Genomic DNA, 13,795 nt, shown 5'->3' with positions numbered 1-13,795 from the left:
TGATAGGCCCACCTGTGAGAGAAAAAATTAAAAAAAAAACGCAACATACTAAAGCGCTTTTATAAAAGCGCTCTTATAGGGTGGGCTTTAAGAGCGCTTTTTCCAGAAAAAGCGCTCTTATAGCCCCCCCTATAAGAGCGCTTTTACAAAAGCGCTTTAGTATGTTGTTTTTTTTTTTTTTTTTTGCTTTTTTAGTAATCTTTGGCAGCGCTTTTAAAAAGAAGCGCTTTAGTATGTGGTCCTTTAAGAGCGCTTTTTTAAAAAGCGCTTTAGTAGCTAAATGAGGTATTTTAATGTGCAGCCTGTAATTTAATCCTCCCAGTCGACCTGTAATATTTTCGACCTGTAATATGTTTTCAGCCTGTAATATTTTCGACCTGTAATTTATTTTCGACTATATTATTTCAGCCATCAGTAAGACAATATATATATATATATACTAATATAATACCATTATAATATCCAATATTATATATATACATCATTACAACATCAATAATATTATAGTACTTCAATTCGACACAAATCCTACATGAAAAAGCGCTTAATATAAAAATGACACAAATCCTCTTTTATTTCTTCCAACTTAAGTCTCGGGTATCCAGTGGCACGGAATTCGTCAAGGTACTACAAAACAAAAACAAAATATGAATGATACATTTAGTTAAATGTAATAAATTATATGAAATTATCTTAAGTTATAAATTCATACCGTGATCGGAATCTCTAATTGATTTGCCTGAAGGATTTCTTTCATAAACCTCAATACAAAGTATCCGCAATCGTAACTGTTTTTCTGTTGCGGGCACTACATAGAAAAACAAATAAGATTCTATAGTTGTGCATTGTTTTATCAAGTAGCATAAATATATTATAAGCAACATTGTGAAAAATAATGTACCTGCACTTGGATCCAAGTAATGTTGCTAGATTTAGTTCGGGATACCTGTGCGTCCCGTTGACTTCGGAACACTTGTATTGATCTAATTAACAAATATATAAAAGCATATGTTTAGATCAATCCCACAAATAAGTAAATATATATATATATAAATATACACGAATATATATTTAGAACGATCCCACTTACAAATCAACGATGTCCTTCATGGCCGGATAATTGGTCCATTCACCATTTACCGAATTCAGATAATACACGACTTCCCTTATAGGGTTGATAGCAAGCAGCAACCAGTGTGCTCTATAAATAAAAACAATAGGTTATATGAAAATTTTGCTATACACAAAAGAAACAGAGATTAGATGAACAAAGAATGAGAAACTAACCCTACTGGTCGAGTATTATACGCCCAAAGATGCAGACATTCTGTATTGCCGGTGGACATGAATCTATCTACTAAGCACTGTCTAACTGATTCCGGTTCCGAATCAATTGCCATTCCGCTGCAGTGGGCGGAAGACACGAAACGGAATCTGTTAGACAACGGAGTCCCGCGCAACACTCTGTCATACAACAACCTTAAATAAAAACATAATAAACATTAGATTATTTTCATTGAAATGTGTAGATAAATTATATTGTGGGACTAATTAAATAATATATCGGATGAGGGAATATTACCGAATGTATGAGTGCATGTTATTGACGCCTAGTTGATCATGCTTAAAAATCTCCTCCAAGTCATCAAGTGTAATAAGTGACTTGAATTCAATACCGAAGACACTCTCATCCATAACGATTTCACGTTCAGCACCATCCGTCAAATCGGACATATCAACCATTGTTGCGAGCGTCGACCGGTACCGAGGCACAAAAGCACCGCCTTTTTTTCCCGCTGGCTTCGGAGGACCAGTGGGTGGTACGGTACGAACTTGCTGCGTCACTTGTTGTGACTCTCGAGCGGATGCCTAAAAATCATATAAGTTATGTAAAATATAAAATCATGCAGATTTAGATTCAGATTAATTATTAACACTTTAAATGTACCTCTTTTAGTGATGCAACGGACTCCTCCTCCTGTAAAATCCCTTTACCCTTAACTGTGGGTTTTATAGGAGCAGTCTAAAATTAAAATGTAAAAAATAATTAATAAACGGTTTAGAATTGACATTCGAAAACTAAATGATTCATAATCGTTTTCAATATACCTCATCACTAATGGTAATGAGCTCCGAGGACACGGCATTCGAAGCGGGTCTTCGGAGTGCTTAACCGCAAACTCAACGAATTCCCATACCCCTTTCTCGTACTCTTTCGACAATCGGTTTGATCTCATCCATGTCTTATCCATGACTTAATTAAGCTAAACAAATGCTTCTTGGTTTCTCTATCAGGTACTAAGGAATTCTGTCAAGATAATAAATAGCTATCATCATAATAGAATACCTAATCAGAATACCTAATCAGAATACCCGATTTCTTAAAGAAGACATTACCTTATTTCAAGGTAATTAATATAAGTCCACAAACCAAAAAACTGGTTGAGAGACACTAAATTGATATTAAATAGAACCATAAACAATAAACTATAAGCAGAAAATAACAAACTATAAGCAAGAAGAAAGGGATAGTAACCTTAGTTAGACTTGATGTGGGAGATGGGTAGGTTTGAATCGGCGTTGTACAAGTAGAAACCAGAGACTTCAAAGTAACTGTAAAATTAAACACACACACACGATGCAGTTAAATAATATGATTAAAATTAAAATTATAAAGTCCAAGACCATTTTATAAACTTAATAAAGAACACACAGTTAAGGTCATTTACATTCCTTTTACATGAAATTCTGAAGTTCGTGTTACTAGTTTTCTCCTTTTGAAACATAAAATTAAGCATAGTTGCATAGTAAAATAATAATGATAATGCAAAATTCTTATCACCAAACTATTTCTTAATTTAACATAACCTTGATAATAACGAAGATATGGGCAAGGTAAAATACAAATACCATAATCATATAGCTTACAGGTGGCGAAAAAAAGAGGAAAAATTACTATATATTGCACCATTTGAAAGAAATCCTTTTTATAGAAATCCAAAACATCAGCAGAAACAGAATTCACAGTCCAACTATTAAAGAAAAACCTGAACACGTAGTTAACCGGTGCTAAAAATCCTAAAGTGCAATCGATCCGGTCCCAAGATTCAAACCTCTAAACTTAATAAAGAACACACAGTACAGGGGCTGATTTAAACAATCTCTAAACTTAATAAAGATCACACAGGATGAGAGAACCTTAATAGAACTTCAAAGAACATTGCAAATGAAACAAGAATGCACTGCACAAATTCTAACCAACCAAATATCCCTAAACCCCTTTCCATCATACTATCAGTTAAAGGAAGCACTTTTTCCTGCTCAACAGAATCAGAATTTGTTAAAACCGGAACTGAATCTTCAATTGCCATAGCTATTTAAATTAAACTAAACTCAAAATCAAAATCAAAAACGGAACTGAATCTTCAATTCCCTTTTACATCAACCAAATTAAACCGGTTAAGTGTCTAACTATGTTTAGAATATTCTAATACATGATGAATCTTTAAGACACAAAGATTTAAGAGAGAACAATAAAAACTTAACAAAACTTCAAAATATATAACACTCTAAAGACATTTAATCAAACATGTAATATGCTTCATTCTCAAATTGCAATGCAACCCTTAGTTGAAACCCTTAAAACTAAACCCATAAATCATATTACCTTGCACAGTCAGACGGAGGAGAGAACGACGGTGGTGGCTGGCGACGGAGGGACGAACGTGGTGGCTGGCGACGGAGGGACGAACGGTGGTGGCTGGCGACGGAGGGACGAACGGTGGTGGCTGTGGCTGGCGACGGAGGGAGGGTTTTTCGGTTGCAGAGAAAGTGAGAAACAGTACTGTGAGAAAGTGAGAAAGTGAAAGCGTGTTTTTGTTTTTAATTTTTACTAATAAAGGCTACTAAAGCGCTTCAGAAAAGCGCTCTCATAGCCTGGTCTATACCAGCGCTTTTTAGCAAAAAGCGCTCTCATTAAACCCCCCTATAGCAGCGCTTTGAAAAGCGCTCTCATACCCCCCATTACCAAAGCGCTTTTCAAAAGCGCTCTCATACCCCCCCCCCCCCTTACCAAAGCGCTTTTCAAAAGCGCTCTCATACACCCCCCCTACCACAGCGCTTTTCAGAAGCGCTCTCATACCCCCCCCCCCCCCTTTAAGAGCGCTTTTTTAGCGTGTTTTTTTATTTTGTTTTTAGTGCAACCTATAAGAGCGCTTTTTACCAGAAGCGCTTTAGTAGGGGTGCTGTTAAAAATTAAATTTGGCGTAGTGTCTCAAGTTATTATGATAGAAAAAACTAAATCCAACCAACTTTAGACACTGCTAGTTTTGCTGAAGGTAAAGACCTCGTTGTGTCTGTGATGTCTGCAATGGGCGAGGAGCAGATTAATGTCCTGAAAGATATTGGTCCAAAGAACTAGCTTCATGCCATGCTGTTAGTTTGTTGTTTCTATTTAAGTGAAAGATATTTTTGCGTTGTCTTCCATAATATAACCATGCAGAAAACAAAATGTTGTGATGGCTTCACCACTTTCTGTAGCTAAATCTTGTTACAATTTATTAGAGAATAGTTTTCATGCAAGTTTGGATGTGTTCTCATGCAAATTTTGGTTCACAGTATATCTAATTGTGCCTTGATTTAAAAAGCATAACCACATGTACATTGACAACTTGAAGAAACAACTTGCATGAATTATATACACTTATTTACACTTTAGTTCCACATCATTTTGTTAGCAAAGATTTAAGTGTATATAAAGCATAACCACATGTACATTGACAATTTGAAGACAGACTGGGAGAAAATGGATAACAATCCTAACATGTTTCAATTTAAATTTTTAATTAGAAAATTTCTAAATTTAAAAAGAAAACAAAAAAATATTAATTAATATATATTCTGTAAAATATAGTAATATATTTAATAAAATATAATATAATTAAAAGAATTAAAAAAGAAGATTTAAAAAACTATCTACGTGGATTTTTTTTTTAGTAAATAAAAAAATTCCACCTAGACTGTCATGTCACAAGCAAAATGGAATCTGTGGATTTTTTTTTAGTAAATAAAAAAATTCCACCTAGACTATCATGTCACAAGCAAAATGGAATCTGAAGTCAGATAGTGTGCATGGGCTATAGGGAATGAATCTGGATATTACAAGGGATGTTTTACAAAAAAAACTTTACTAGGGGCTAAAAATAAATCTCGCTAACTTTACAGGGGGTGTTGTATATTTAATCCTAAAATAAAATCATTTAGGACGATGTGATGACATAAAATCATTAAAGCAACAGTCAAAATCATGCGAAGACAGAGAGAAGCATTAATCATCAAATGAAAGCTCCAAAATATACATGATAAAATATTATTAAAAATACTTAGGACTAGCATCAAACAATTAATATCATCTAATACAGTAATAATCAATTTATAAAATTGACCAGATTCCCTTCCACAACTTCTTTCTCTAGATCTATTTAATCTCTGGGATACATCACACTGGGGAACAAAAGTATCACCTGACTCAAAGAAATTTGGAAGGACGCTTGTATAATGTTGAATATGAGGTTGACACATTCTTCAAGTTCCTTACACAAATATACCAAACACTCTTTGTAGGCTTTTGCCTCTTTGACATGGTCGTCCTTCTCTTTCTTTAGAGAGCCCTTATTCTTTTCCATTCTGTCAAGGAGAAGCAAGGGTCTCTCGAGCATCAGCCAAATGTTTCTCAACCTTAGTCAAGGGACTCCTCTGCCTTTACCATAGAAGATCGAACTTTTTCGTGGTTTTTTTCTGTTTCTTCCATCGACTCTTCCAAGAGAGTGACCCTGGCGGCAAGATCGAAGGGTAACCATGCTCCACTACATCCTTTTACAAGGAATAAAGTTTTTCCAGAAGTTTGTTTCGCTCTATGAGGATATAATCATATTGATTTTTCAAGAGCTTCTTCTCTCTCCTTATTATGCCTAAAGCCACCCCTCCCCCCAACCGACGACCCCAATGGTCATCAAGGTGGCACCCCATTACATAAGGTAAATTATTTCCACAATCATTTCCTGTCTGGCGGTGTCAGATAAATTTTAGTATTATCAGAATTGCTCCCCACATCTGACTGACAATGAACCAAGGGGAATGAAGGGGAACGACTATCCTCTGGCTTAATGCAGAAGCTAGAATTTTCCTAATGCTTCTAGGGGATGACTAGGAAGTAACAGTCATTGAAAGATTTTCAACTATCAATGTAAACATCAAACATTTTCTTCGACTGATGATGCTAGATCAACTATTTCCCCTGTTTTGCTCTAGTAAAAGTGTGTATTATTATCACCAACCTGAAGAATGGCGGATGGAATTGCACTGGATGACAAGTCTTTGTAATAAAAAAGGGTGGAGAGTGAAGATCCTTCAATGTGCTTTCACGGAGACGCTGTATGAATGTTGGAGGTATCGGAACCAAACCTGTTTTGGGGACCAAACCTGCCAAGATGATGTTGTCTCGAAAAGAATTGATGCTACGGTGTACCGGTGTTGGGCCAAACCTAAGCTTAGAGTGCCTCTTAGCAGTGTGCTTATGCCTTAATGGTGGCAGTCTGTTTTGTTATTTGTAACCTGGATAGTTGGATCCTTTGGATCACTTGCTTGTAATGTTTTTGAATCTTCTAATAAAGTTATTTCTTGATTCAAAAAAGTGTGTATTATGCTAAATAAGTTGAAAAATAACTTGAAGGCTATTGGAACACTTTCACATATACATTTCTTTACATCTTAATTTCTTGATTATACCTATCATGCATATTTCACATGATTTCTATGGTGCCACAATATTAGGAATTCTGAGTACAAGCTTCTTTGAACTCAGATGCCCTAAGATTTTGAAGTTCACATGCCATAATCTCTTATGCCACAACTCATTCTCCTTTGCAACACTTGTTGCACTAAGGCATTTAGTGTATGTTGTTTTGACATTCACCTTGAATGTCTTGTTTCTTCCCATCTTATACTACATAATTAACTTCTACTTACATTCATACAACTTCAAGAGATTGTCCTTCATGGTTACAGAAAAACCTTTTTCAATCACTTGCCCAACACTCATCAGATTGCTCTTCATGCCAGTAAAATACCATACATCCTTGATTATAGTAGATTTTCCATTCATCAACTTCACTCTGACATTTATCATTCCTTCAGCATTAAGATACTTATCATCAACACATGTATTATTGGTCTTTCTACCAGATTCCAAATCAACAAGCCATTGCTTCTTTCAAGTTAGGTGATTTGAGTAGCCAATATCCACATACCATCAATCAACCATGATTTCACCTTCATTTTCATATGCCATAAAAAGCACATGTCCATCCTCTAAATATCCTTTGGCTATATTGACCTTTTCACACTAGTGTTCAGAGAGTGTCTATCCACAAGCCTTCATCTCATTCGTGATCAGCGTTAATATGGAGATGTAATCTGGTACCATCTCATTGTTCTTCATGCTGAGATTCTCATATTTCTTGTGTATGGAATGCAACTTCACCTTCTTCAATGAGGCATCGCCGCCATAACATCGCAACAGTGTATCCCATGCCACCTTTTCCGTCGTAGCATCAACAATCTTCTCAAATACACTCGTATCCATACACTGATGGATGTAGAACAATTCCTTCTAACCCTTTTTCATTGTTTCACGTTGTGCGCTTCAATTGCATCTGCTACAACCGTTGTTGGTGAGATCAAGAACATCTTTAGCTCCAAACCACATACTCACTTGAATCAATCACTGATTCCATTTTTTCTATCGAATACTGGAGCTTTGTGTTCAAGCTACTGTTTTCGCCCTTCATTTTCGATCTTATGGAAATTAATCAATTCTCACCAGCACTCGTGTTTCCAAATCTCGCATAATCAAGAAATGTGATTCTTTTCTGATTTTGATCTACATTTCAATGTGAACTTGAAGAATAGAATCAATCACACACCTCACATACACTCGTGTTTCCCTAAACCAGGACCGTAACTCTTGATACTAATTTGTTGGAGTTCACACCTCCATTGAAGCACAAGATGAAGAAGATGAAGATGAAAGAAGAGAGAGAAGAGAGAAATTGTAACTAACTGTTAATCTCAAAATCTTAAATCAGAAAATATGTTACAAATGAAACTCACTTTAGGTTTATATACAAACATCCAAGTGAAATGAAACTTAAATGTGAACTCAAATGCAAATGAAATGCTAATTAAGATGCTGAAAATATGAATTACAACTAACAACTTCTATCTCACTTTGCGTTTATATACTAACACCCAAATGAAATGAAATGAAACTTAAATGAGAAACCAAATGCTAATTGAAATGTTGAATCTAAATTATAACTAACAATTTCTATCTCTAATAATAAGCAATTTTATGAAAGAATAATTATAAGTAACAATTTCAAATTATAGATGATAGATATTGTTTTGGCAGACCTTCGAGGCCCAATTACAAGAAGGCTCAATTTAAAGGCATGTTCTCTCTGTTGTTAAAGGTTCAGTGGTCTACGAGTCAAGAGACCAACAATCAAGCTTTACCTATAGACAATTGGATATTGTCAGATTCAGTTAAATGATCCTCTGTATTTCCCGTCAGGAGATATGTGGTGGTTCTAACCTCCTTCCATATATAAATTTTTTTACACACAAAGACTCAGGTATTCTACTTATTCACACACTTACAGTGCTTCTCATTTATTCACTAACTTAGATGTTGGAGTGCTAACATTACAAGTCCACTCCGTTATTTCGTATCAGAAGCATGCTCATTGTACATGAGTCCTATGACACTCTGTCGAAGAGGAGAATGATGAAAGGAATATGAGCATGTATTTCTTGGTGATTCCTTGTAGGAGTGTCTATAACTACATCTTAGGGAGATACTTTCTCAACACATTATATTATATGACTTCTACGTGGACCTTTTCTAATACACAAAAAAATACTAAAGAATCTTTATACGACCGCACTCATCTCTGAAAAGAAAAGAAATAAGACTCATACATCAACCACCACCATCATCCACCTTGATGTACGAGAAGATAAAGTAATACAAGATGACAAACTTATCCTACCACTAGAGACCAAAGCAAAATCTCAAAGACCTATCCCAGATGGAAACTTTGAAGCTACGTAACTTGATGAGAATCTAGCAAGATCAGTTAGTGTGGTAGTTGATTTTCCGACCATGGTAATTGAGTCATTGAATGCCTCAAATCCAATGTCGGTCCTTTTGTAGTCTCTTAAGAAAAAATTTCAAACATAAACCCTAAGATAGCATGTCACCTATTGAATAACTACCCCTTCTCTGATATGTGGCCTAGAGATGAAAAAGAAAATCCCCTAAAAAGAGGTAGACATCCTAGAATAAAATAGAGCCTTCAACATCCTCACAAGTTCCTTCATAAAGATGGAAACCACCACCAAGTACAACAAGTGATTCATACCTTAGAGCTTCCACTCCGGTGATCTCTTGTTGAGAAAGGACGATGTTAGGGAAAGAATGTTTGATACGTTAAACTCATAGCCAATAGGGGAGATTTTAGAGGATCAATACTGGCACAAGAAATAGAATTACACAATGGAGACATTTTCTAGAGAACCAATCTAAATTCATGGAATGCTATCAAACTTAAGTGGTATTTGAGCTAAGTCTCCACCGAGGTTATACAAATTTTAGTCAAAAAAGAAAAGGCCATATAATGCAATGTATTTGAATTAAATAATGCAATATCCTTGGTTTAGTTGTACGATTGTCTTTCCCATTATAAAATAGTACATGTGCTCAACATGGTAAGACTTAAAATTAAGATAAACGGAGTTGCATTCGACACACTCCTCTATTGGTAGCTAGACACTCAATAGCATAGGCGATGAAGCCCTAGATACGCTAGACTTAAAACAAGTTTCACTTGGTGGAAGGGAAACCGAATCTTGGCCGAGCACGATCGCCAAAGACATCATAACAAAGTTCAACTCTAAATCTGGCCAACACAAGCATGTGTTTGGGTCGACCACGCTGAAGTAATGATAAAATAAGATCATTCAAGACTTCATGATGAAATAAAATTATTGGATACTATATGATAAAATAAAATTATTCAAAACTATATGATAAAATAAAGGGTTAAATATACAAATCCCCCTGTAATATTAGCGATATTCGATTTAGGCCCATGTAAAAGAATTTTTTTTAAAACCCCCCTCGCAATTTCCAGATTCTCTCACTATAGCCCCTATTGAGCTCAGATTCCATTTTTGAATGACTTGACAATCCAGCTGGATTTTAATTTTATTTTGATTTAATTTTTAGAAGCCACGTGGAATTTTCAATTTTTTTTATTTATTCCTTTTTTATCTACGTTAATTATTTTTTTTTTACATTTTTTAAAATTTGTTTTAATTATTAATATTTTTTAAGAAGATCTATTTTATAAATTAATTATTAAAATATTATTGGGCCTTTGAACCCATGAAATATAGTCTCACATCATTTTGTTAGCAAAGAATTAAAGTGTATATAAAGCATAACCACATGTACATTGACAACTTGAAGACAGACTGAGAGAAAATGGATAACAAACCTAACATGTTTCAATTTAAATTTTTAATTAGAAAATTTCTAAATTTAAAAAGAAAACGAAAAAATATTAATTAATATATATTCTGTAAAATATAGTAATATATTTAATAAAACATAATATAATTAAAAGAAGTAAAAAAGAAGATTTAAAAAACTATCTACGTGGATTTATTTAAGTAAATAAAAAAAAATTCACCTAGACTATCATGTCACAAGCAAAATGGAATCTGAAGTCAGATAGTGTGCATGGGCTATAGTGAAGGAATATGGATATTACAATGGATGTTTTACAACAAAAAAAAAACTTTACTAGGGGCTTAAAACAAATCTCGCTAACTTTACAGGGGGTGTTGTATATTTAACCCTAAAATAAAATCATTCAGGACGATGTGATGACATAAAACCATTAAAGAAACAGTCAAAATCATGCGAAGACAGAGAGAAGTATTAATCATCAAATGAAAGTTACAAAGTATACATGATAAAATATTATTAAAAATACTGAGGACTAGAATCAAACAACTAATGTCATCTATTACAGTAATAATCAATTCATAAAATTGACCAGATTCCTTTCCACAACTTCTTTCTCTAGATCTATTTAATCTCTGGGATACATCACACTGGGGAACAAAAGTATCACCTGACTCAAAAAAATTTGGAAGGACGCTTGTATAATGTTGGATATGAGGTTGACACATTCTTCAAGTTCCTTACACAAATATACCAAACACTCTTTGTAGGCTTTTGCCTCTTTGACATGGTCGTCCTTCTCTTTCTTTAGAGAGCCCTTATCCTTTTCCATTCTGTCAAGAAGAAGCAAGGGCCTCTCGAGCATCAGCCAAATGTTTCTCAACCTTAGTCAAGGAATCCTCTTCCTTTACCAAAGAAGATCGAACTTTTTCATGGTTTTTTTCTGTTTCTTCCATCGACCCTTCCAAGAGAGTGACCCTGGCGGCAAGATCAAAGGGTAACCGTGCTCCACTACATCCTTTTACAAGGAATAAAGTTTTTCCAGAAGTTTGTTTCGCTCTATGAGGATATAAGCATATTGATTTTTCAAGAGCTTCTTCTCTCTCCTTATTATGCCCAAAGTCACCCCTCCCCCCAATCGACGACCCCAATGGTCATTAAGGTGGCACCCCATTACATAAGGTAAATTATTTCCACAATCATTTCCTGCCTGGCGGTGTCAGATAAATCTTAGTATTATCAGAATTGCTCCCCACATCTGACTGGCTATGAACCAAGGGGAATGAAGGGGAACGACTATCCTCCGGCTTAATGCAGAAGCTAGAATTTTCCTCATACCTCTAGGGGATGACTAGGAAGTAACAGTCATTGAAAGATTTTCAACTATCAATGTAAACATCAAACATTTTCTTCGACTAATGATGCTAGATCAACTATTTCCCCTGTTTTGCTCTAGTAAAAGTGTGTATTATGCTAAATAAGTTGAAAAATAACTTGAAGGCTTCACCCTAATACTGGCACCAATTTTGGAACACTTTCACATATATATTTCTTTACATCTTAATTTCTTGATTATACCTACCAACTTAAAATTGCTCCAATTATCAACGTCAATTTAAAACTCTAAAAATGATCTTGCATATATAGTTAGTTCATTATCCACACATGACTCACCATGATGAACAAATAAATGAAGGTATTCTTCTATCTTTACCTATGTCTAGCAACATTAAAATTATAAAGAGGGTGAAATTACTAGGACCTAAAACAGATGTATGCAAAACTCATAAAAGCTAAAATAGAAAACAGATGAACGCAAAACCCCTAAAACCTAAAAATAGAAAACAGATGAACGTAAAACCCCTAAAACCTAAAAATAGAAAGCAGATGAACACCAAAACCCCTAAAACATAAAACAAATATACATAAAATCCCCAAAACCGACAATAGAAAGACAATAAATTATTATCCTTCGTGAATTTTGTAGCTTCAAATGTGTCTACGTCACCGCATTCTTTTGAAATCGTTTTTCTCACCTTCAATTTCATACACACACTCTTGTTCTTCATCATCTTCTCCATGAGCGCTCGTGTATTAGGGTTTTCTAAATAAAAAATTGCAAATGATATAGCGGAATAGTCCTCCCAACATCCCTTATTTAGATGTGTTTTTTAATTTAATTTCCACATCAGCATCATGAGGATAATACATAGTGTATTAGATATGACTTTGACAAATAAAATTAACAGGAAGAATAAATATGACATGGTTTAAAAAAATAACGGAGCAAATAATATTTTAAGAAAATGAAAGATCAAAACCCAAATTAAAAATAAGAGGAAAAAAAAGAATAATTAGCCAAAATAGGATAATCTTTCAAGAAAACATATCTGAACTAATTAAAGTTGTGGCTCTTATCAAACTTCTTTTTAAGGATTGTTCATTTATAGAGAGGATCAAAAGACTTTTGGATCCACACTATTCTAATTAATGAATTAATAGGCTATGTTGTCTTCAATTTCTTTGCTTATAAAAAAACATTCTTCATCTAACAAAATCTCCTATATAAATGATTCATTTCAAACCATACAATATTGCACACTTTCTAGATTTTAAATTATGCGTAATGTTCCACTTGATTGAAGTTTTTAACTAAACTAAAGACGACAATTTTCTGTAGCCATAATATCAACACTTCACACTATGCAATAGGTAGGAATCAACCAATATTTAAGAAACTATTTCAGCAGTTTAATTAAATTATTATTATCATCTCAATATATGTTAAACTTATAATTAATTTTGTCTTTTTCTACTTTACTTTTTTTTCAAAAGCTAAATTTCATATATTGTGCCAATACAAACATTATATAAATATAATGGCTATTTGGTTGTGATGAGGTTATGATTTTCCACGTACTAATTATTCATTAGTCCACTTTTACCACGATAATTTTTTTGTAATATTCATAATGCAACTTTCATGGCTTTTTTCACCTTTCATGTTTACGTGTCCAAAATGACTTCGGCGCATAACTGTTAATGAGACCAGTAACTTTTTAATCTAATTTTTTTGCATGTGTTTTCAAACATTGATCCTTCGTCATTAAGCTAAAGCCAATCTTTTTCTCAGCGTGTAGGACCCCTTTATTTTACTATAATTATACCAGAATAAAAGAAAAAAATAAGTTAAAAAGTTGTTCA

At 34.1% G+C, this 13,795-nt stretch overlaps 1 protein-coding gene and 1 long non-coding RNA gene across 2 annotated transcripts; both read right to left on the bottom strand.

Moving 5' to 3' along the window:
- Positions 1-464: 464 nt before the first annotated feature.
- Positions 465-1,467, bottom strand: LOC131600590 (uncharacterized). Its single transcript, XM_058872727.1, has 5 exons — positions 1,288-1,467; positions 1,091-1,201; positions 902-983; positions 713-808; positions 465-627 (listed from the first exon to the last, which is right to left on the bottom strand). The coding sequence occupies exons 1-5, from the start codon at positions 1,398-1,400 to the stop codon at positions 529-531; spliced, it is 501 nt and encodes a 166-aa protein (XP_058728710.1). The 5' UTR covers positions 1,401-1,467; the 3' UTR covers positions 465-528.
- Positions 1,468-2,174: 707 nt separating this feature from the next.
- On the bottom strand, positions 2,175-3,860 carry LOC131600589 (uncharacterized). Its single transcript, XR_009283207.1, has 3 exons — positions 3,668-3,860; positions 2,537-2,613; positions 2,175-2,308 (listed from the first exon to the last, which is right to left on the bottom strand). It is a non-coding gene; the product is annotated as an uncharacterized LOC131600589 (long non-coding RNA).
- Between the last annotated feature and the right edge of the window lie 9,935 nt (positions 3,861-13,795).

Source organism: Vicia villosa, linkage group LG4 (assembly GCF_029867415.1).
Source record: "Vicia villosa cultivar HV-30 ecotype Madison, WI linkage group LG4, Vvil1.0, whole genome shotgun sequence".
NCBI lineage: Eukaryota > Viridiplantae > Streptophyta > Magnoliopsida > Fabales > Fabaceae > Vicia > Vicia villosa.
This window is presented reverse-complemented; position numbering and strand designations above follow the sequence as displayed.